Below are 23,039 nucleotides of genomic sequence, written 5' to 3' on the forward strand. Positions count from 1 at the left end.
AAACTCTGCGATGCAGGAGTTTTAAAGTCAATTAAAATTTAAAACAAGGCATCTTCCTAACCATTTTAAGGAAGATTATGGAATTTCAGTGTTTCGACATAGCTTTATACAGTTCTCTAACTAATTAAGCATGGTTAAAGTCGAATTCGGAAAACTGTATTAAACGAAGAGAACAAAATAGAAACTTGAATTGGAATTGCTGTTCCGAGGTTTCTTAAACTAGTGTGTAGCTAAACATGGCTAGAAGCAAAAATCAGAGAAGACAGAGCTGGAATAATGTAAAAATTTCTGTTTTTTCATTCTGTCTTTAGAGAAACTGTATCTAAAACATCTGAGTAAATGTTTTTTAAAGACAATGAATTCTAATAATTTGATTTCTGTAAGCTCCTTTAAAATCTTCATAAAAGTTACAAAGGCAAAGATAGGCTTGATGGCTTGTTTATATCCTTCCTCTTTCAAATGTTTATGTTGCTGTGTTCTATCTCTGCGGAAATAGCAATGTGTGTATTAAATTATACTATTTGCCTGAGTGTCAGTACTCCACTTCCAGATTTAATAGTTCTTTAACCTGAGAAATAAAAAACTTGAATTCATTATAATAGAAATATCTGATAAATTTTCTATAATATTTACAATTAGAGAAAACTGGATCTATTTATTATGTCTTCCAGTATTTGTAAATTAAAATGGTATAATTCTCAGATTATTTTAATAACTTTTAATTACTTTAAACCAGTGGTCCCCAATTTTTTTGGCACGAGGCACTGGTTTAATGGAAAACAGTTTTCCATGGACCAAGGATGGGGAGGTGAGGAGGGATGGTTTTGGCATGATTCAAGTGCATTATATTTATTATTAGATTCTCATAAGGAGGGCGCAACCTAGATCCCTCGCATGCACAGTTCACAATAGGATTCGTGCTCCTATGAGAATCTAATGCCACCGCTGAACTGACAGGAGGCAGGGCTCAGGGGGTAATGTTGACGGCCTGCTGCTCACCTCCTGCTATGTGGCCCTGTTCCTAACAGGTCATGGACCAGTACCTGTCCACAGCCTGGGGACTGGGGACCCCTGCCTTAAACAATATGTCATGAACATTTTCCATTTATTGATATGTGAACTAAGATATCAGTTTATATGCTATCACAGCCTATCATTTATTTAACAATGTACCAGGATTCTGTTATGCCATATACTATAATCTACTGAAACACCGGTGAACATCTGAATCATTTTCAATATTTTGATATTACAAATAGTATAGGTATAGACATCTTATGTGTCCACTTATGACTATTCGCTTGAGATAAACTTCCTAAAGTAGGTTTGCTAAGTCAAATGTTATGTTAAAAGGAAAGATTTTTCATAGATTTTAATAAATTATTATACATGAAAAGTTGTACTAATGAACTCACACAGACACTTCAGCAGTTTATAAAAGTTCCAACTTCCCCACATTCCCATCAATTCTTGATGGGGTCATTTTTTTTCATCTTTGAGAATTTGATAAGCATTAGTATTTATCAGAGATTAAGCATCTCATTTTTATTGTATTTCTTTGATTACTAGTGAAATTTGTAATTCTCTCTCTGTCTGAAACACTCTGTGCCAGACAAAGGAAACCACAACAGCATTTATCCTCAATGTCAAAGAACTTAACTAATGCGTCATTTCTCCGAATATTTATTTCTATTACCAAACCCTTAAACTCACTGTATGGGTATTGATCCTCTGTTGTGTAGATTTCAAAACCATCCCTGAGTAAACTGTAAGTAAGCCAGTGAGCATTTGGAGAATCAGGTGGACTCCAGGAGAGATTGATAGCAGAAGAACTTTGAACGTGTCCTCTGGGCGGAGGTTGCTGGAATGGAGCTAAATTACAATGAAGAGAGCATTTATTAGCAAAGCAATCAATAAACAGAAAAGCAAACTGAAGTAAGATATCCAGCAAAGAGGTCTTTCTCATTCAGGATTACTTTATCAAGAAGACATGTGGTTTACCAAGACATTAATAAACAAAGGGTTCATGAGTTCTCTAAAACAAAGCTTTTTATCCAAAAGCATAAAAAAAAACTTTTTAGGTCAAAGCAGCTGGCATACATATAGATGGGGGTAAAAAACCACAATAGTTTACATTAAGCATTTCTTTCTTTGTCTTTTTTTTTTTTTTGAGAAACCATCCAAGGATGCATAACATTTATTTTTTTACACAGTTAATTTAAAGTTGACATAAGTTCCACTGAAACTTGAAATTTAAGTAGCATAATATTTGGATTTTTGAGAGGAAGCTTTCCATTCCATTAAGCACAATGCTTTATCTTGCTTCAGAGAGCACAGTGTAAAAGAAAGAACAATATTTGGTGATATAAATAGCTATGGATGTTAAATAATCTAAATATTATCAAGAAACAATTTGAATATACTATATGAACGTACCATCACCTGTTAGAGGTGTATTTAAGATGTGATACGATTGCTTATCAGGCACATAAAAAATAAGAACATTCATCTAACTACTTAAGTGACTTTTTCATAATATAAATATATACCATGAAAACATTGTATTCTGTCACTGTAAATTTTCCTTAGTCTCTCTGCTTTTGAGAGTGAATTTTCTTCTTTTCTTCCCCAGAATACACAAACGTAAAGGAGAAAAACAACAGCTAAATATTTTTAAGGACAATCAACCACCACCAGTTTATGTACTACTTTCTAGTTTAAACAAGATGCACAATCCCCCATCCATTTAAAGAAGCACAACTTAATCAAACAATCTCGTTAAATAAGATGTCAAGGGTACAGATTGCTGTGTTACCTTACTTTTAAACCATTAATATTTTTGTTTTAAGAAATATATAAATATAATGTACAGAAAAGAATCCATTAAATAATTAATATTTTTATATGAAATATCTACAGTCATTAGAAGCTTCACTAAAAGAAAGCACACTCAGAAAAAGTAACTTGGGGAGAGCTTAATAAAGGAAGTACTTTCAAAAGGGTGGGCAAAAGAGATGGTGCAGTACTCTCAGGTATAGAAACTGCAGAGCTCTTTCGCTATTTATGTCAGGGTTTCTCAAGCCAACCCTGAACGCTGGGTCTAATGATTCACTGGGAAGACTCAAGGACTCATCATATAGTCCTACTCATGGCTAAAATTTATTACAATGAAAGGTTACAGAATTCATCAACAAAGGGAAAAGGCATATCAATGAAGTCCAGGGGAAACCAAACACAAGCCTCCAAGAATTCTCTTCCAGTAGAGATAGAACAGGCCTAATTCCCCCAGCAATGCATTATGAAAATGTGTGTAATGTGTTGCCAATCAGGGAAGCTCCTTCGAAACTCAGTGCACAGGGTTTTTATTGGGGGCTGTTCATATGAGCAGCCTCTGTCTGGCATTTACCCAAATTTAAGACCCCCACAAGGAAAGCAGGTGTTAAGCTTAAACCGTACTTTGTACAAATGTTTAAGTGCAGTGGTCCTCTCTTACCAGTTCTGGGGATAGTGTGGATCCAGATGGCCAGCCAAAGGCCAGCTTTGTAAGCAGGTCTTTCTAAAAATAAGCAGTCAGGCTTGCTATGTTAACTCTTCTCTGCACACTGTCTCTAGCTTAAATGGGGACAAAACTCAGGGACAGAAAGTACTGTATGAAGAGCATCACCTGACAGGAGCTATGACCACTCATGGAGGGATGCAGTTAGCTTGAGGCCACTTCTACGTGTACACAGGGAGTGGGGAATTAAATATTCGACTTCCTTTTCCACCTGCCCTCCAGATGTTTGGTGGGTCCCTCCAAGCAGCTGAAATCAACTAACTAAAAGCCAGAGGGCAATGGAGGCTGCTGATGCAAACCACATAGAATCTTGGAGGACAGAGCAAAGTGGAAAAGTAGAGAACAGTAAAATGAAGTGATTCTGCAAACTAGGCAAAGACTTCCACCTCAGAGCTATTGCTAATTCACCAGGACCCATGAGTGATGAACTCTGTTTAATAGATATAATATATGAACTCTGTCTAAAAGATATAATCAAATTGTTCCGGATTTCAAGAGCACTTTGATTTTTATACACCACACACACATACACACACACACACACACATACACACACACACACACACACGTTTTTGTCCACGGTTCCTGGCTCATAACTTCCACAGCCCTTGTTAGTTCCTTGGTGACTGACACAATAAGCATGTCTTCTGTTGAAGTATTGGTGTTTTGTCCAGGGGTCCTGAAGCAGCTTCAGAACAATTTAAAAGCAATACAGGTGAAGGACAGTCTTCTGTTACAATACTGGGGAGCTTTAGGCTTCAGAAGTAGGCCTCAGAAAATAGGGTCTATCTCTTCTGTTCTGCTTCTACCTGTTCCTTTTTCTCCCCAAGGCAGGCCACAGAAACTAAAAATAGACTCTAATCTTCCTCCACCTTTCTGTCTTAGAGCTGGCCATAAGGAAATTTTCTGACCTACCTTGTCTGATTGTGGGTTATGAGACCCTCATTTTAGAGGGGTCCTGTCCCATATCCTGGAGGAATGAATGCTGCAGAGAGAGGCCAAGAAGACTCTGAATAGGCAGCCTTGCTGGTTTTCCCCACTCAGTCAATTAGTGTGAAATCATACTCCCTTTTTCTTTAAATCACATTGCTACATAGCTGTCGATGTGTTGAAGGCCAAAAGAATGAGGGTCATGATCAGCTCAGTATACCACTGGAGGCTATATGAGTAAACAGCAAGTTCTCATGAAAGCAGGATGTTGGCAAACTGACAAACCGTATCTGCACCCAGAAGGAATGCTGAGGGCAGTCACAACACAGGCACAAGTGTTTCTTGTGATTAGGCACATCTGAAGCCTGTTAGTAATAATATAAACCTGTGATCAATCAAGCAACTGACCAAACATTACCTCCTCCTCCCTGCTCTTTCTACCCAATAAATACAAAGGGCTGTGGAAGCTCAGGCAGCTGCCCTTGCTCACGAGAAGCAGGGATCCCCTTCTTCCCATGTTACCCTTCCTTTGAAATATTTTTGTTTTTAGTTTTCATTTCTGTATTCATCCCCCTTCGTTCAGTCTTGTAATGATGGTCTCAAGTAGTAACAGTAGTAACTGTGGTAGTGATGGTCTCAAGTAGTAATTGTGGTAGTCTGCCACATCCATGCTTCAGTCATGTCTATCCAATGAAGTTGCTATAAAGGGTCGAGGCAGGCAGATCATGAGGTCAGGAGATTGAGACCATCCTGGCCAACAAGGTGAAACCCCAACTGTACTAAAAATACAAAAATTAGCCAGGCATCATGGCATGCACCTGTAATCCCAGCTACTCAGGAGGCTGAGGCAGGAGAATCGCTTGAACCTGGGAGTCAGAGGTTGCAGTGAGCCAAGATCACCACTGCACTCCAGCCTGGCAACAGAGAGAGACTCTGTCTCACAAAAAAAAAAAAAAGGTCCAAGAGGCCATGGTTGTGGGGCAGGGGGACGGTGGAGGTACAGGGAGAGCTCCAGGTAGTTAAATGCGTGCAGGTTCCTGGAAGGTGGGACACCTAGGGAGAACATGGAAGCTCTGCTCCCCTTTCCACGTGTCTTGTCCTATGCATTGCTTCATCTGTATCCTTTGTAATATCCTGTATCATAAATCAGTAAAAATAAGTGCTTCCTGAGCTCTGTGAGCTGATCTGCCAAATTAATTGAACCCAAGGAGGGAGTCACAGCCACCCCAATCTATAGCCAGAGGGTTACAAGCACAGGCAAAATAACCTGGAGCTTGTGAGTAGTGTTAGAAGTTGGGGGCAGCCTTGGGAACTGAGCCCTCACCTGTGGAATCTGCCACTACTTCCAGGTATATAGTGCAAGAATTGAACTGGGTTGCAGGATATTAATGCTGCAGAATTGCTTGTTCACCAAAGTAGAACAATTGCTTGTTCACTATCTATGTTGATAGTGGTGTGAGAACAGAGGGGGAAAAAGTTGTTTTATTTTACACAGCACTGAATGTAAAATATATAAAATTCCATGTATTATGAATAGGCTTCCTCAAGACAAAGTCTGATCCTAAGGCAGACAATATTTATATCATATGTTTTAAAATAGTCAAACTAGATATATGCTCATTGCTCTCCTTTTGTCTTTTTCTTCTTTGGAATTTGCATTGTTCTATTAACATTCCAACAGTCTATATGCCTATTTAGACATAGGAAAAGAGTAGCAACAATCTCATAATGATACATGAGAAAAGAATTATTTCCGAATAGCACCTTACATTTTTGAATTCATGGATTTTGCATATTTGATATGGTCACGTTGATCGGTTGAACACTGACAATGCATTTGACCCTTTCAGTGGATTTTAAGTTAAAGTTTGAATCCTGTTGTTCTTGGTGCAGCCACAAATATCATAAACTGCCTCATTTATGGCACTCTCAAACAACCTTGCAATTCATGGCAATTTAACATTTTTTAGTGAATATTAGTGATTTCATCTAAAACTCTGCATGCTATCAGGAACACAACAGATTTCAGAGTTAGAGCAATCAAAACTGACCTTCAGATGAATTTCTAAGGCAGCAAAATGCTTTGGGGATGAATGAAAATGAAAGAGAGATAGATGTTTCACTCCCATGTCAAAGGGTGTAGAAAATGATTTGCATTACATGAAAATTTCCTTGGCAACAAAAGTTCTTCACACACATAGGCTCTTTCCAAACGTTTAAGCTGATTACTTGCTATGACCATGTCAACCACAATCTTGTCTGACTCCACAGCATAAATAAATAGTACCTCTTTGGTATTTAAATTGAAATTTTCGTAAACCAGAAGGTTTAGATGACTTACCAACACTTTTGAGAATAACATTATTACATCTTGGGCATGAGAAAACTTGACCCTTTATGTGCTTGAAGTAGAATTCCTAGAAAATGTTCATCTATTCATTCATCAAAATTGCCAAGAATGCTATTTGCATATGCCAGACTCCCTTTTATGGAATGAGAGTATAATACCGTGACTAGATCCATCTCTTTGGGAACCACGAGCTTGAATCTCCAACTTTGGAACTTTGGTAGTTGTATGATTACAATCAAATATTGATTGGACTCTCTGAACCTTTTCTCATTTATATTAAGAGAATGATAATGTCTCCCTGTCAAGGTTATTTTAAGATAAGGGGTCGTGTGTATGTGTGTGTATGTATGCACATATGTATGTAGGGGTGTGCGTGTGTATAAAGTAGTTGCTCAATAAATATCACCTTTATTTCCTCTACCCTCCAGTAGGTTGGAAGGCATCCTTGATTCTTACATCCCAAGAATTATAAATGGTTTATTTGGCAATAAATACGCACAGATAATATATACTAATGGGAAAATTACTTCTTTTTTTCTTTTTTTTTATTATACTTTAAGTTCTAGGGTACATGTGCATAACGTGCAGGTTTGTTACATATGTATATTTGTGCCATGTTGGTGTGCTGCACCCATCAACTCATCAGCACCCATCAATTCATCATTTATATCAGGTATAACTCCCAATGCAATCCCTCTCCCCTCCCCCCTCCCCATGGGGAAAATTACTTCTATCTTAGTATCCTAATAGAAAAGTGATCACACATGGATCCTGCATGAAACTCATGAGACACTGGAGAGCACATGGCTAAGCATAAAAGGAACAGTGAATAGAAATAACATTGCAGAATTATACTATAGATTTCCTGGAAGCACACAGAAAACAGATAATGTACAAGTCTTCATCTCCTTGGTTAAATTTTTGATGCATTATAAGTGAAATTGCTTTCTTAATTTCTTTTTCAGATTGTTCATTGCTGGCATATAGAAACACAACTAATTTTGTGTGTTGATTTTGTAACAAAGAACATTGCTGAATTTGTTTGCTAGCTCTAGCTCTAGTAGCTTTCTTGTGAATTCGTTTGGATATTCCACATATAGAATCGTATCATCTACAAGTAAAGAAAATCAACTTTCTAATTTGGGAGACTTTTGCTTACTTTTTCTTGATTACCTGCTCTGGCTAATATGTGGACATTTTTGTATTATGTCCGATCTTAGATCTCAGTCTTTCATTTTTGAATATGATGTTAGCTATAGGGTCAACTGCATTTTTGCAGAGATGCTTAGGTAATTCAATGGGGAAATGATAGCAATTTCAACAAATGTCAATGGAACATTTGGATATCTATGTGTCAAAAAATAAAAATGAAATAAAAAACTTAGATGCTTAACTCATACCATGTACAAAACTAATTCAAATTATTTCATGGATCTAAATGTAAAAGTTTAAGTGTAAAACTTTAAAATAATAAAGGAGAATTTTTTTTTTACATTGAGTCAGCCCAAAATTTCTGAGATAGGACACAAAAACATGATCCATAAAGGAAAAGCTTAGTAAATTGACCTCATGAAAAGTAAAAGCTTTTGCTCTTTAAAGTATACCATTAAGAAAATGAAAACCAAATCCACAGAATGGGAAGACTATTTGCAAATTTTATCCCAAATTAATAAGGAATTCTTTAACTCAGTAAGAGGACTAACAGCTCAACTAAAATACGGGCAAAATATTTGAAAGATACTTTGCCAAAAATCACATGAATGACAACACACATGAAAAGATGTTCAACATTAGTCACCAGGAAAAATGCAAACTAAAACCACAATGAGATACTACTACACACTCACTGAATGGCTATAATGAAATAGAGTCAATGCCAAATGTTGCTGAGGCCATAGAGTAACTGGACCTCTTATAAATTGCTAATGTAAATGTAAAATGATACAGCCATGTTGGAAAATAATTTGGCAGTTCCTTAAAACATTAAAAATATATTCAGTATACAAACCAGCCTTTTTATTCTCAGGATATAAAGAGATGTAAAGACAAATGTCCACACAGACACTTGTAACCATATGTTCATGGATGTATTATTCATAATAGACCAATACTGAAAGCAATCTATGCATCAACTGATCAATGGATAAACAAAATATAGTATATCCATAAAATACTACTCAGTAATTAAAGAATCTACTGAGACATGCAACAATGTGATTGAACCTCAAAAACATTTTGTTAAGAGAAAGAAGCTAGATACAAAAGCCTATACATTGTAAAAAGGCTAAATGTTGTATACTTTCATTTATATAAAACTCCTGGGAAAGGCAAAATTATCTCATCAAAGACCCTATAACTAGTTTCTTGGGGCTAGAGGTAGGAGTCGTGATTGCCTGAAAATGGGCACAAAGGAACTTTTTTGAAATGACATAAGTGTTCTACAATTGGATTATAATAATGCTTGCACAAGTATAAATGTACCAAAATCCATCAAACCATATACTTAAAGTGGTTAAATGTATAATATGTAAATTATACTTTAATAAAGCTGTTAATAAAAGGAGAGCTAGAGGAGACTTTCTGGTAAGGAGAGATAAAGAAAAATGTGGATATAAAGATGAATAAATAACAATGAGAATAGTGTCAAGAAGACAAACACTACTAAACAATAAGTGGCTAACTGTATACTTGTGTGTGTGTGTATGTGTATAATTTTAGTTAAGTTCATAGAAGGTTGAACTAACTGTAATATCATTCACTAAGAAAGAATACAGAAAATAGGACTATTTAACTTATGTTAATTCCTGTTTTGCTTCCTCTCAAGAAGCATGACTATCATTTTGAAAGCATGAAACCAACATTTAAAGGAAAGAAGGGAAACACTCAGCAGGGAAATTGACTCTAAGAAAAGGTCTAACTACTTTATTTTAATTCAATCCTCTTGCATTTTGGAAATTAAATCCTAGGATTCCTACCCTGATAGCCCGCCAAAAAAAAAAAAAAAAATCACAGATGATATTACTAAACTATTGCTAGTGGCCCCTAGAAAATATAATGAGGGTTATAATCCTGCAGTTCCCAAACTGTGTAGTGGGGTACCATGAGAAATTTTAATTTTAAATGAAAACACTTTTTGACATCTGTGGGATACAGAGAAAAATACTAGCCAGAGGTAGCTCACTGTGTCAACAATAGATAGCACTACATTCCTCTCAATCTCATCATATCTTTGTGAAGCCAGTTGTTCTGGCTGCTTTTGCTAGGATCCAAAACAAGGACCATGTGATTATCAAGCTAGAACGGGAGAGAAGACTGGCACCCTGCATCCTCATTCCAACATTTACATTTTTCTGCTCCCCTCCTATTATCAGTGTCCGTCACTCTAGCTATGTTTTGATCCCCTTTGAAGACAGGCATGTTGTCTCATTTGTTTCTAATAAATTACCTCTGCTGATGCTGAGCTTCTAACTTTACACAGTGTTTTTAAAAATTTTGTTAAAAACCTAAAACAGATGCAGCAACAACCACAAGCAGTTGAAGGACTGTGCTCAGTATGATGTATCATGATTTTAAAGAGATCAAAAACCAAAAGGAATATGTCCAGGAAAGAATCATTAGGAATGTGAAAGTTTTTAAAAATTCTGACAAATTAGAAACACTTGGAAAAAATGTCCAGTTAATAAAATATAAAAGTAAATGTCTACCACTACTAAGAATTGTAGGCTAGCTTTCCAGTGACATGACTATCCAGCTTTGCCTGAGAGATAATTCCCAGACTGTGTCTCAAATGCAAGAAAGAATTGGTAGCATAAAGTAAAGCAGGGGCCAATATTTTCACAAAATTAGTGGCAGAATCAATCAGAAATCACTAAGATTAGATATCATAATTTCATTATAAATGATGATCTACAACTCATATCCAAAAGGAATATGCTAGAATTTTTGTTGCATACAAAGCAATCAATTGTATTGCTAATCAATATATGACACATCGTAATTAAGTGGCCAGTGAAGTCCAGATTTGTGTTTAGACTGTATTTATATATGAAAGGAATTACGATAGTTCCTTCCCAAAAGAAGCATGAATACCTAGTTTTACTTATTCTGAAATCAGAGGGACTGATGAAATGTGGGATGCTGAAGAGAAGCTACACAGGTATAAAATATGAATACATCTTCTTTATCACTAGCTACGTCCTGCTTTCCATTACCTCAAAATCTAGTACAGTTGTTTTGGAGTCCAATATTCCATTATTTATTTCTCTCCCTCTCCCCTTAAATGTAGATAGCAGAGTTCCAGACATGCTGGTTTGTGATGATCTGTCATGACTTGTGGTGTTTCCTATCATTGTGACTCATGACAGTCTTAGGACACCCCAAGGAGAATATGCATAGCACAATATGTTGTAGAGGGCTCCTACCACATGTTCCCAGCAGGCATTTCTTAGGAATTCTGGAAAAGGTAAGGATGTATGATCTTGAAGTAAATATAGGAAAATGGTCAATATGTTATGAAATTGTAGAACTGCAGGTGACCTTGTGAGGTCAATTCAAGGAACTGAGAAGTGATGTTGAGAAGTCAAAAGATACTTACATGGAATCTTTGGCTTTAAGGAATTAAAAATATAAATGTGAGAGATATTTGAATTAGTGTAACTTAAAGTAGAAAGAAATATCAATTATAGGGTGAGTAATATGCTGTGGTGGATGATACTAATTAGTATAATATCAATAAACAACTAATGATATAATAGTGCCCATAAACTTTGGGGGATGGAAGAATATCAAACTTATAATAAACAATAATACACCCCTTATTTGTTAAAAAAAAACAAACAACAAACAAAAACTTACATGAAAATGTCTTTGTCTAGTTAAACCAACTATTTTGGTTTAACCAGTACTGTCCTGATTTTACCACTGAAAGTCCTGTGTCCTGGGAAAACCCTTGGTCTGGGAACACCTAGGAATTTAATCACCTCATTGTTGATTTCATTCCAACAAACCATTGTAAATTTCCCACTACGAACATAATTGTATTATCATTTCCAATTGTCGAATCAAGGAAAAGCACACATATTTCACTGAATGTATTTTTTTTTTTCCGTCTCTTACCTACATTCTTCACATTGTACTAAGTCTTTCTGATGAGTTCTAAATGGAGAAAGAAAACAATGAGATGCAGTCCCCTGCAAGATGCTGCTTCACAAACCAGCACTGAGCCAGAGTTCACTTACTTTTGCTGCAACCCAATAGATTGTTGACATCCAAGTGGCTTGCACTGGGAACACAAGCATCACACTTTGAGCCAGTGACAAATTGTTTACAGAAACACTGGCCTGTGACCAAGTGGCAGGTTTCATTCAAGGCTCCTGAGAGATGACAATTACAAGGCTGACATCTGAAAACAAGACAAATAAACCATCAAAGAGAATAGTGTTTTGATTAATAATTCATAGTATAAGTTACACCTACCAATAGCATTGTAGAGTAAGACGGTTTGTTTTAGCCAACAAATTGAAAAGAATGCTTGAGCTAAACAAATATAGAATCAACATAAAATAAAGGAAAATAGAAAAGATGTTTATAAAACTACTGCTCCTGGTAAAACCTGTATAAAGCTTTCTCTTTATAAACTAACTAATAGCAAAAAAGATGTTATATTGCTTTTTAAAATCCCACAGTATATCTTACAGATTAGTTTGAATCCAGTTGTTCAATTAGGAATACTGTAAATTTTGCTTTTACAAAAGCAGTTCTCTTGTCAGCTAAAAATTTAGATTAGATACCCATAAAATTATCTTTTCAAGTGACTATCCAATTGCAAAATAGAAAACCAGGGGTAAATCATTGCTCTCCCTAAAAATCTTAAAATTCTATAGTTAGTTCTATGAAGGCTAAATTTCACTAAGAAAATTGCTTGAGGAAGACAGGTTCAAATATTGTTGATGCCTTAATATGGGTTATATTTCATCTTCTATTTTATGAACTAAACGTACCTATCCACAATGGTTGGAGAATACAGTATTATTCTGATTTATGGAAAGATGCAAATGATGTAAATATAATAAGATAACTTTATTGCAGCTTAAATTTCTTGGATCCAAAGTTGACTGTAAAAATACCAGTAGTGGCATTTTGCCATAATAGCAAATAAAATTTGTTCCCTCACAGTGAATTATTCAAACATGTAGCCTATGCCAATGGCACTGATTAGGATAAGCAATGTTGGTGCCATGAGGTATTAGAGAAGCAAAACAGCACATGTAAGAAGACCACTCACCATTAAAAAGGTACTCTCCTTGTGGTACGTTTAAAATGTCAACTGGATTCACCTCTATGTTCTAATAAAGATGCTGAATGGACGGAGTTACTTTTCCCCACTGCAATTTTTACAGTGTGATCTCTTGAGTAATCATTCAACACCCTTAAAAAGGCTGATAAAAGCTAAGACTGCCAAATAAGCTGCAAATTTGTTTTATGGACTAATATCCCCTTGGGAATAAATAAAGTACAGTTTTTCTTGAAAATCACTGTACTGTAGTTTGCCCTTTTTATGGTCATGATAAAAGGACATTTTCCCCCTTCAAACAACTATATTAGGTCTTTTATCTACACACATTACATCAGAATTTCATTTCATATAGAAGTTTTGTTTAGGTTAAGTTTTAGAGCTGAGAAAATTATGTATTATAATTAAAATGGAATCATAGATGCAAAAATATTTGATTTGCTCTTAATTTCATTACATGCTATTATGTAGAGTCTATTGTTTATAGGCTTTTAATACAATCTTAGTGAGCATAAACAATAAGAGAAAAGCTTCTCTCAATGTGTGTGTGTGTGTTTGTGTATATATGTATAACTGCACCACTCATGTGTGTCTCTTGAGTATTTCAGTTTTTATTACCATTCACTCCTGAAACAATCACACTTATTTTACATATACTACATTTAGAGTAATAGCTTCCAGTGTATAACATAATTCCGTTCCTTGGTGTAGTTCTATTTTTTTCCATCCAAAGCATGCAGTGTTTTGAGCAATTAAATGTGTCTATTCTTGATTTTATAGTCTCTTATCCAAGCCATTGTTATAGTCAACTTGTCTGACTTGTTATAATCGCTTGACTTCAGTAAGAATTTTTCCTAAATGAAGTTCACAGGAGAAGACTTTTCTGAACATTGTAGTTTGTTTTTACCCCAAAGGACACTGGGGATAATTTTGTAATTAAGGATTAAATAAAATGATTCCTTTAGATTTCTCTGCCACTCAAATATAATTGTAAACATTTCCAAGACACTTTAGCAAATAAGCTACAAGTTTGATGTCATTTTATAAGTTATCCCTCCTCAAGAGTACCTCCTAAATGAAATATATTTCACATTTATTAAAACAAAATTATACACAATAAAGGAAAAGACATTTTAAGCTTAGAAAGAGAAACACCAAACTAAGATGAATTGCAATATTGATTTTGCCAGGATAAATGGTTTTTGTAATATTAATATAAAGAAACCTTTATTACACTGACTCTCTTGGTACAGCCAGAGCTTCTCCCACAATCTGTTTAAAATCTTCATTTTTCATCCTTATGGGAAAACCTCACTTGCTAAATGGATTTCATAAAGAGTAATCTGTCAAGATTTATATAGATAAACAATTTGTGATGTTTATTGACCAGTTCATTATGGTAAACAAAACAGGAGTAAAGCATCGCTAATCTCTGCCAGCACTTTGCTATGATAGTACTCTTTGGACCCTTACATAACTCTGTATTTACTGGTTACAATGGGAGAGAAGTTGGCCTCTGTCTCCTAAATCACAAATTTGTATACTTTCCTTTCCTAGGAGTTTCTTCCAGTTGTGGAAACAGTGAGAGAAAGTGTTATCCTAATTATTGCTGTTGAAGAAACCTAACTATTAATGAAAGGAATATGTTTCAGTAATGCACGTCATTGTCAGAAAATTTATCATCTGAGGGAGAACTACTGTAGGAGGCCCAGAGATATATCCCAAGATATATAGGTCATTTTATTGACATTTCTCTTTGTACACCCCTCCTCTGTCTGGGGCCTCAGCTCGTGGGTACTATCAAATTGATTTAAATATTGATTGACATAAATAACATTCATTGAGGGCCAGCTATGTTCCAGTACTGGAATAAACATCAAGGATATGGAGATGAATCATATAGAATTGCCCCCGTCCTCAAGGTGCTCACAATCTCATATGCAAGATAAAATGGAAAGAGCATTAATAAAGATGTATCCAGACTCTAAAGGTCCAGAAATGGGGCAACTCACCTAATCTGGTAGCAGAAGAAGGGATGGGAAGGGTAATTTTAAGTAAGATTCTTGGAGGAGATGCTTGGGCTGAATGTTAAAAGATGAGTAGAAATAAGCCAGGTAAGTCGGGGAGGCGCAAAAAAAGAGAAAAAAAGAAAAAGTAGAAGAAGGTATGAAATTGCAAGCAGCTCAGTACTCTTGGATGTAAATTCAGAATGGGAAATGGTGATAAGTAAACCTGGAAAGGTGAGCAGAAGTAAGATCATGCTACCTTAGGGCAGTGGCAAGGAGCAATGGAAATGAGCAGGATAGACCTGAGAAATGTTAAGTAAAATTGGTAGAATGGGATGCCAAATTGAAAAGAGAAAGGAGGATAGGTATAGAGTTATTCCCGGTCTTCTAACGTGTTGACGGGGATGATGAGACATCATTCAACATAAAGAATGAAGGAGAGGCCGGGCGCGGTGGCTCAAGCCTGTAATCCCAGCACTTTGGGAGGCTGAGACGGGCGGATCACGAGGTCAGGAGATCGAGACCATCCTGGCTAACACGGTGAAACCCCGTCTCTACTAAAAAAATACAAAAAATTAGCCGGGCGAGATGGCGGGCGCCTGTAGTCCCAGCTACTCGGGAGGCTGAGGCGAGAGAACGGCGTAAACCCGGGAGGCGGAGCTTGCAGTGAGCTGAGATCCGGCCACTGCACTCCAGCCTGGGCGACAGAGCGAGACTCCGTCTCAAAAAAAAAAAAAAGAATGAAGGAGAAAGAAAGAGAACTCCAATTGCTAAGGGATTTTAGATAAGGATTACTAATAAACAAAACAGAAAGAGACTTCAAGGAAAATTGGCAAAATTGGGCAGAGTTTTTTTGTTTGTTTGTTTTTGTTTTTGTTTTTGTTTTTGTTTTTGTTTTTTCCATCAGTGCCTAACACAAAGACTAGCGCACAGTAAGGATTAGGTAAATATTGTCGGATACAGGAATTGATTGTGAATAAAGCACCAGGGAAGCTTTAGACTTAGGATACGACACCAGAGATTAATCTAAACATGGTTTGTAGCTCCAATAACAAGTTAGCTCTTTTGAGCCCCTTTTTATTGGCTTAACTCTGTCCCCCTCGCTAATCTCACTCCCAGGGAATGGACAGCTTTCTTTAAGAGCTGGTCTCTGTTCAGATTCTCTTAGATCAGTGTTCTCAGTTCACAGAATTCGGTGAGTGCTACAGTGCCCTCTAGAGGAGTTTGGTTTTCCCCGATTAACAGTGGAGTTGTGGTTTCATTGAGCTTCTTAGTTTTCCCTTTAGTTACAGCCTATTAACAGCATCTTTATTCTCTTGGAGGTGGAATCAGAATTATAAGAGAGGGATTTGAGGCTTGGGCATCCACGTTGTGTGAGCTGAAAGCCATATTCACATGATTTATTGAACAAGGAAATGCAAGTGCCTCATCTGAAAGGGAGACGTTAACAGTGTGCAAACCCACCCTTTTTGGTGAATTTCCCATGCACAAATAGAGAAACTCATAAAAGCTAGACCAGGGGCAGTGACTCCCTTGCATCCAGGCAATAGTGACAGCTAAGTCCAGGCAGCTTGTTTAGCAAGGTTCTGATCTGAGAACACTATCTCTTTCTCCTTTGTTGACACTCCACATTTTTATGCAAATAACTAAATAACTTTAAGATATGATAGCAGAATCAAATTTTTAAAGTGCTCTCAGAAAGAAGAGAGATTTCACTTATTCTCTATGGTCTCAGAAGGCAGAAATAAGACTAGGCAAAAAAGTCAAGAGACTGCAACTTTTTGGTCAATATAAATAATACATTTCTATTTGTTGCAGAATTACAGTTGTTTGAAATAAACATGAGCTACTTCATGAGATAGTGGGCTCCTTTTAGTTCCATGTTTTGGAGCAGAAGCTGAATGACCATTCGCCAGTTATTCTGAAAAGGTGATTTATGCAGAGAAATGTATAGGGTAGAGTTTAACCAAAATTACTTTTAAGGTTCTTTCCCAGTCTATAAAGTTATGATTCTATTATGCTTAGTGAGAATAAGTAATTTGCCCAAGGTGACAGTAAATCTAGTTACAAGGTCAGCAATCTCTATCTATAAAGGATGAGATAGTAAATATTTTAGGCTTTGCAGGCCATGTGAACTCTATTGTAACTCAACTCTGCTGCTGCTGCTGTAGTAGTAAAGTAACCACAGAAAATATGTAAAGAATTAACATTGTTGTGCTCCAATAAAACTCTATTTACATAAACATGTGGCAGACCCCCAGGGTATAGATTGCTAAACTCTGGCAGAGCAGGTCATATTATGCTCACCCCAACAATATCCAGGTTCTAATCCCCCAACTTGTGAATGTTACCTTACTTGGTAAAAGGAATTTGCAGATCTGGTTAAGGATTTTGAGATGGGGAGATTATCCTGGATTATCTAACAATGCCCAATGTAATCTAGGATCCTTATAAAGGAAGGCAGGAGGGTAAAAGTCAGAGAGAAAACATGTAAGGACATAAGCAGAGGTCCAAGAAAACACTGCTCTGCTGGCTTTGAAAATGAAGGAAGGAGCCATGAGCTAAAGAATGTACACAGGGCACAGTGCCTCACGCCTGTAATCCCATCACTTTGGGAGGTTGAGGTGGGAATTCAAAACCAAAACCAGCCTGACCAACATGGAGAAACCTTATCTCTACTAAAGATACAAAATTAGCTGGGGGTGGTGGTGCGTGCTTACAATCACAGCTACTTGGGAGGCTGAGGCAGGAGAATCATTTGAACCCAGGAGGCAGAGGCTGTAGTGAGCCGAGATCGCACCATTGCACTCCCGCCTGGGCAACAAGAACAAAACTCCATCTCAAAAAAAAGAAAGAAAGAAAAGGAAGGAAGGAAGGAAGGAAGGAAGGAAGGAAGGAAGGAAGGAAGGGAGAAAGAAGGAAGGAAAGAAAGAAAGAAATAAAGAAGGAAAGAGAGAAAGAAAGAAAGAAAGAAAGAAAGAAAGAAAGAAAGAAAGAAAGAAAGAAAGAAAGAGGTCTCTAAAAGCTGGGAAAATCAAGGAAATGGTTTTTTTCCTAGAATCTCCAGGAGAAATACAGGCCTGATTTTAGCCTAGTGAAACTCATTTGGAGCCTCTGATTTCCAGAACTATAAGATAATAAAATTTCATGCTGTTTTAAGCCACTGAGTTTGAGGTAATTTATTCCACCAGTAATAGGAAGCTACTATATCTGGTCTAGTGGAAAAGACAAAACTGAAACCTGGATATTCTGATGTCCAATTGCGTGTTACTCCTATTACATCACATTGAATAAATGCTACTAATATATAAAAACTGATACTTCTTATTGGATCGTATATCATCTAAATTAAGGGAGAATATACGGTTTGGCAGCCATAGGAGATTGCAAAAATCGCAACTCTTCACCTTCCCCTCTGTGCAGGTCCTTTGCAGCTAACTGTATAGTTAGTTCTACCCATCACAAAGGAGAGTCTGTTTATTCCCCACCACTTCCAAACATGGTCAAGCTGCGTGCCTTGCTTTGGCCAGTAGAATAAGGCAAAAGTAACATCCTGGTGGTTCAGGCTTCAAGTGTCTTTGCATGTTTCTGCTTTCTTTCTTGGAAATCTGCCACTACCTTGTGAGAAAGCCCTGCCTTGGCTGCCAGATGATGACAGGCTTGTGGCCCATTTACCCTGTCACCCCAGATGACAGCCAGCTGTCTGACAAAGAGTCACTGAGGAGAGGGAATCTATGAGGCACACTCCCTAATTTTTCCATTATCACACCATAAAAGGAAATCAGTTGACAAGAAAGTTATCTGCTTTCATTTGAAGTCATTGACCTGGTTCTCAGAAAAAAGACCAACTGAGATCAATCAGAAAAAGGCCTGTGAAAAGATTACTGGACCAAATCTATAACCTAGTGCTGAAATGTAGAACATGTGCAGTAAAACCAAAAATAATCTGGGCATAGAAGAACTTCCCTGTATTTTATCTCCAAAAGTCTGAGCCTTTATTCTCCCTAACCAGCCTTGGTGTCCTACTCTCTATGGACAACTTCAATGTGTGTCAGCTAGTAAACAGGACAAATAGTGACACTACTAACTCCTTAAGGCTTAAAACAAGGTAACATAAGATATAGAGAGGGTATATCATTAGGGAAGAAACTTTTGGGAGTTGTGATGTGTGGTTGTTATGTAAGACAACTGTGGGGTACCAGATGAACTGGAGCAGTCCTGGTGGCTGTGGGGCAGAGCAGTCCTAGTCACAGGTCAACTTGAGAACAGTGCCAGTAAGTGCAGGGTGTCAAATATGGGTCTCCACTACCAACTGAGATGAATTAAATATGGCCCATTTTTGTCTCACTGTTTTTGGGTTAGACAAACACTGTATACCTTTTTGCATTATTGATTTTTCAGTGGGCAGACTTTTTTTTTTGCTTCATTGTTTTTGATACTGATTAAATCATGTCTGCTTTATGTGTCAGAGGTAAATGGAGTAATGTTTGCACTAGGATCAGCTTTTTCAAATCCATGCCCCCTTTTTGTCTGGTAACTTTTGAAGAATAAACCACTTAGATGGAAAGAGGCAAATGATTTTCCAGCTTGGTCACAGAAAGTTATTGTTGTGTTGCATGGATTTTTGTTGTTGGTTGTGTAGTTTAGGGTCAAGGTCTGTTTTATTTTATTTATTTTGGCCTTGGGAATACAAAAAAATGTGTAGAAAATAAACCAAGAGAAAACAATATAGCAAACCTTGTTGTGTCCAACAAATAGAGCATGAGGAAGGTAAGGAATATGTGAACTAGGCAGATAACGAGGCGAGGTTATTTTCCAAATTGATGAAGAAGTAACATGATACTTGTACCTTCCCCTTTCATAATAAGATACTTACAATCTACTGTATGTTTTGAAAATTAATATTTTAATTTCCATTTGTTATAACTGCATTATAATTTTTATAAATGTACACATTTCTATTTGTAACAACCTACAACAGTGCCTAGATTTCAAAGTAGATTCAATTGATTTGGAATCTACTCTGTTTTCAAAAAAATTGTTTTAACATCAGGTCATAGCTGTTTCCCTATACTGCATATCTGTATACATTTACACTACATGTGAATTTTTTCCTTTAAGAAACAAAAATTTCTTATACTTGATGGAATCCCATATATCTTAGCCAATTGTTACATGTTTTCAATATAGCTAATGTTAGTGTATACACAATAACAACCAGAAGTCAAAAAAATAAAAAATAAAAAAGGTTCAAGAACAGTATAATTCAAAAGAGGAGTGAAAAAACATAAAAACGAGAAAACTCATTTTTATCTCTTTTCAATGTTGAACAAAAGTCCAAACTCAAGCAATCCTCAATGCCACATTTTAAAATATCTTTCTCCATGCCCTTCTGTGCTACAGGATTTCCTCTGTAATGATTATCAAAGTTGAAGTGAAAAGAGACAGCTGAATTCATCAGTAGGATAGGAGGGTCAAGTCAAGTTACCAGCATTCCACACGACTGATTTAGTAAGAGACAAATCCTGCTGATCTCCTTGGGTCCCATATGGCCATGGGAAGCTTTATTCTTTCTATTCATTTTAGAGAGTGGCTCTTCTTTCCATAGCACTTTCCAGCAGTAGCCCGTAGGCTCATTCTACTTAACAACAGCGCCAATTCTGCCAGACCTGAGAAGAATCTAAGCCCCACTCAAACTTGGGAAGTTTGGACTTAAATAATTATTTGAAGTTTTATGTCTTTTTCACTAAGATGATGATAGCATGAGATGGCATGAGACTAATTTTTATTTGGGGGAGATGAGGAAGTAATGGTTAGTTCTGTGCTGACTATATTAAAAATGAAATGCACGAGGGACTTGCAAGCGTAAAACTCAGAGAGACAGCTGGCTACAGGCCTAGAGTGCATGGCAGGCATGATCATATGTTTGAGAGCCATTAACATGTATGTAGTGATTGAAATCAGGGACACAGTTGTGGAAATTGAAAGGACATATTAAAAAGGAGTAACCAGCAAAAGAGATAGAAAACAAATAAGAGAAGTAGAATCTCAGAAGCCAAAGGAAGAGGTAATTTTAAGAAATAAAGGGGAACAATGAAATGACCAGCACATTGAAAAACCATGAGTCACGAGAAGCAATCATAAATCAGTTTTGCTTTTGTCTTTTACTGACCCTTTAAATGTATAATATGGAGCTAATTTCCCGATGTTCCACGTGGATGTAAAATTAGTTAGTCACATGACTTTTCTGGTCTTTCTCGGGCAATAGAATGTCCTACAGTTACTTTACATTGCAAAATACAAATTCAATTCAGAAAATAGAATGTTTAATCCTGTATATTAGTCAACACTCCAATCTTTATTTAAAGAACAGACATTTTCAAGAACATACTTATCTCCCTTTCATCTAGCTAGGACATGATGAAGGCAGCAAGGCTATGACCAGAGAAGATAGATTGGTTAGCCTGCCCCCTCATGTAGAGGCTGCAGGAAGGGTAGAAACTCACTGGACTAGCACCACCCAAAGCAGTCAATTGTTTCTGGTCCTGCATATACATAAAACTGACTTATCACTGACAGTGGTACCTTCCTGACTTCTTCATTCATCTTTCTCACCATCAGGTATCACTCGCCTTTTGTTTTAGTGCAGTCAGATGCATTTTCTTTTTGGCTGGTTGCTTCTTAATTCTTTTTTTTTTTTTTTTTTTTTGAGACAGAGTCTCACTCTGTCGCCCAGGCTGGAGTGCAGTGGCCGGATCTCAGCTCACTGCAAGCTCCGCCTCCCGGGTTCACGCCATTCTCCTGCCTCAGCCTCCCCAGTAGCTGGGACTACAGGCGCCCGCCACCGCGCCCGGCTAGTTTTTTGTATTTTTTAGTAGAGACGGGGTTTCACCGTATTAGCCAGGATGGTCTCGATCTCCTGACCTCGTGATCCACCTGTCTCGGCCTCCCAAAGTGCTGGGATTACAGGCTTGAGCCACCGCGCCCGGCCTGCTTATTAATTCTGTAGCCCACAGGAATCTTGTCCTTTTCTCTACACAGGCCCCTTTGTCTTCTAAGTGGTACTTTGAGCACACACTAAGACAACCTAACCCTGTCTCTCTTCCTTGTGGTCTTCATCTGGTCACGAGAAATACATAGTCTTTCTTGTCATGATGAACTCTAGGAGTATAAGATATGCGGGGCACTGTCTTCCAACTTACCTATCCAAATCTAGCTAGACTGTTTCTTGTCAGTTAGATTTGCCAGATCTAAGATAGATATCAATGCACTGGTCTCTCCAACTGCAGGAGACACATGTCACCTTTCAAAGGATCAAATAAGACCTCCTCACTGGACTCAAGTGGAAAGCACCACCAACTCCTCCCTTTTTCCCACCGGTGAAACCTTTTCCTTCATTCTGTCTTTTCCTTCATCTGTTTTTATTTATTATATCTCTTTATACACCTTGTCTTTGATTTGCATGAGAGTTTAATAGTCACATAACTAGTTCTTGAATGTCTACATGTTGCAAGTTCTGCTAATGTATGTATCATGCATGGTGAATAAAGAATGAATGAGAAAGAAACAAAATGAAGAAAAAAATCTGCTCTTTTATTGTTTAAATCATGTTTTCTTGAATCATAGTGCTCTTTTTAAACGTTAGTAAGTGAATGAAGAGTGAGAGATTAGACAATAACTTTCAAGGCTCATAAAAGCAGGGCAGAATCAAGGGAAGGAAGTTGTAGAATGAACAGCATTTTTGTAGACAGTTATGATATTATCCATAGAGAGATGTTTGAGTTAAAATAAAGGGAGGATTTGATGGAGCAAAGATCATGGAAGGGAGGAACAAGAGTAGGAAAACCGGAAGGGATTATATCAAGAACCGCGAACAGGTTATTTTTAAACAAAAATACACATGGT

At 37.0% G+C, this 23,039-nt stretch overlaps 1 protein-coding gene across 1 annotated transcript in view; it reads right to left on the bottom strand.

Annotated features, from left to right (window-relative positions):
* The window catches only part of USH2A (usherin), an 809,712-nt gene that overhangs the window by 583,194 nt on the left and 203,479 nt on the right, over positions 1-23,039 (bottom strand). Inside the window, exons 14-15 of the mRNA XM_033195653.1 lie at positions 12,074-12,237; positions 1,714-1,872 (exon numbers count right to left, since the gene is read on the bottom strand). Coding sequence (XP_033051544.1) covers positions 1,714-1,872; positions 12,074-12,237 — 323 coding nt within the window. The remainder of the gene's footprint in view (positions 1-1,713; positions 1,873-12,073; positions 12,238-23,039) is intronic.

The sequence above is a fragment of the Trachypithecus francoisi genome, unplaced genomic scaffold (assembly GCF_009764315.1).
Source record: "Trachypithecus francoisi isolate TF-2019V2 unplaced genomic scaffold, Tfra_2.0 Lachesis_group5, whole genome shotgun sequence".
Classification (NCBI taxonomy): Eukaryota; Metazoa; Chordata; class Mammalia; order Primates; family Cercopithecidae; genus Trachypithecus; species Trachypithecus francoisi.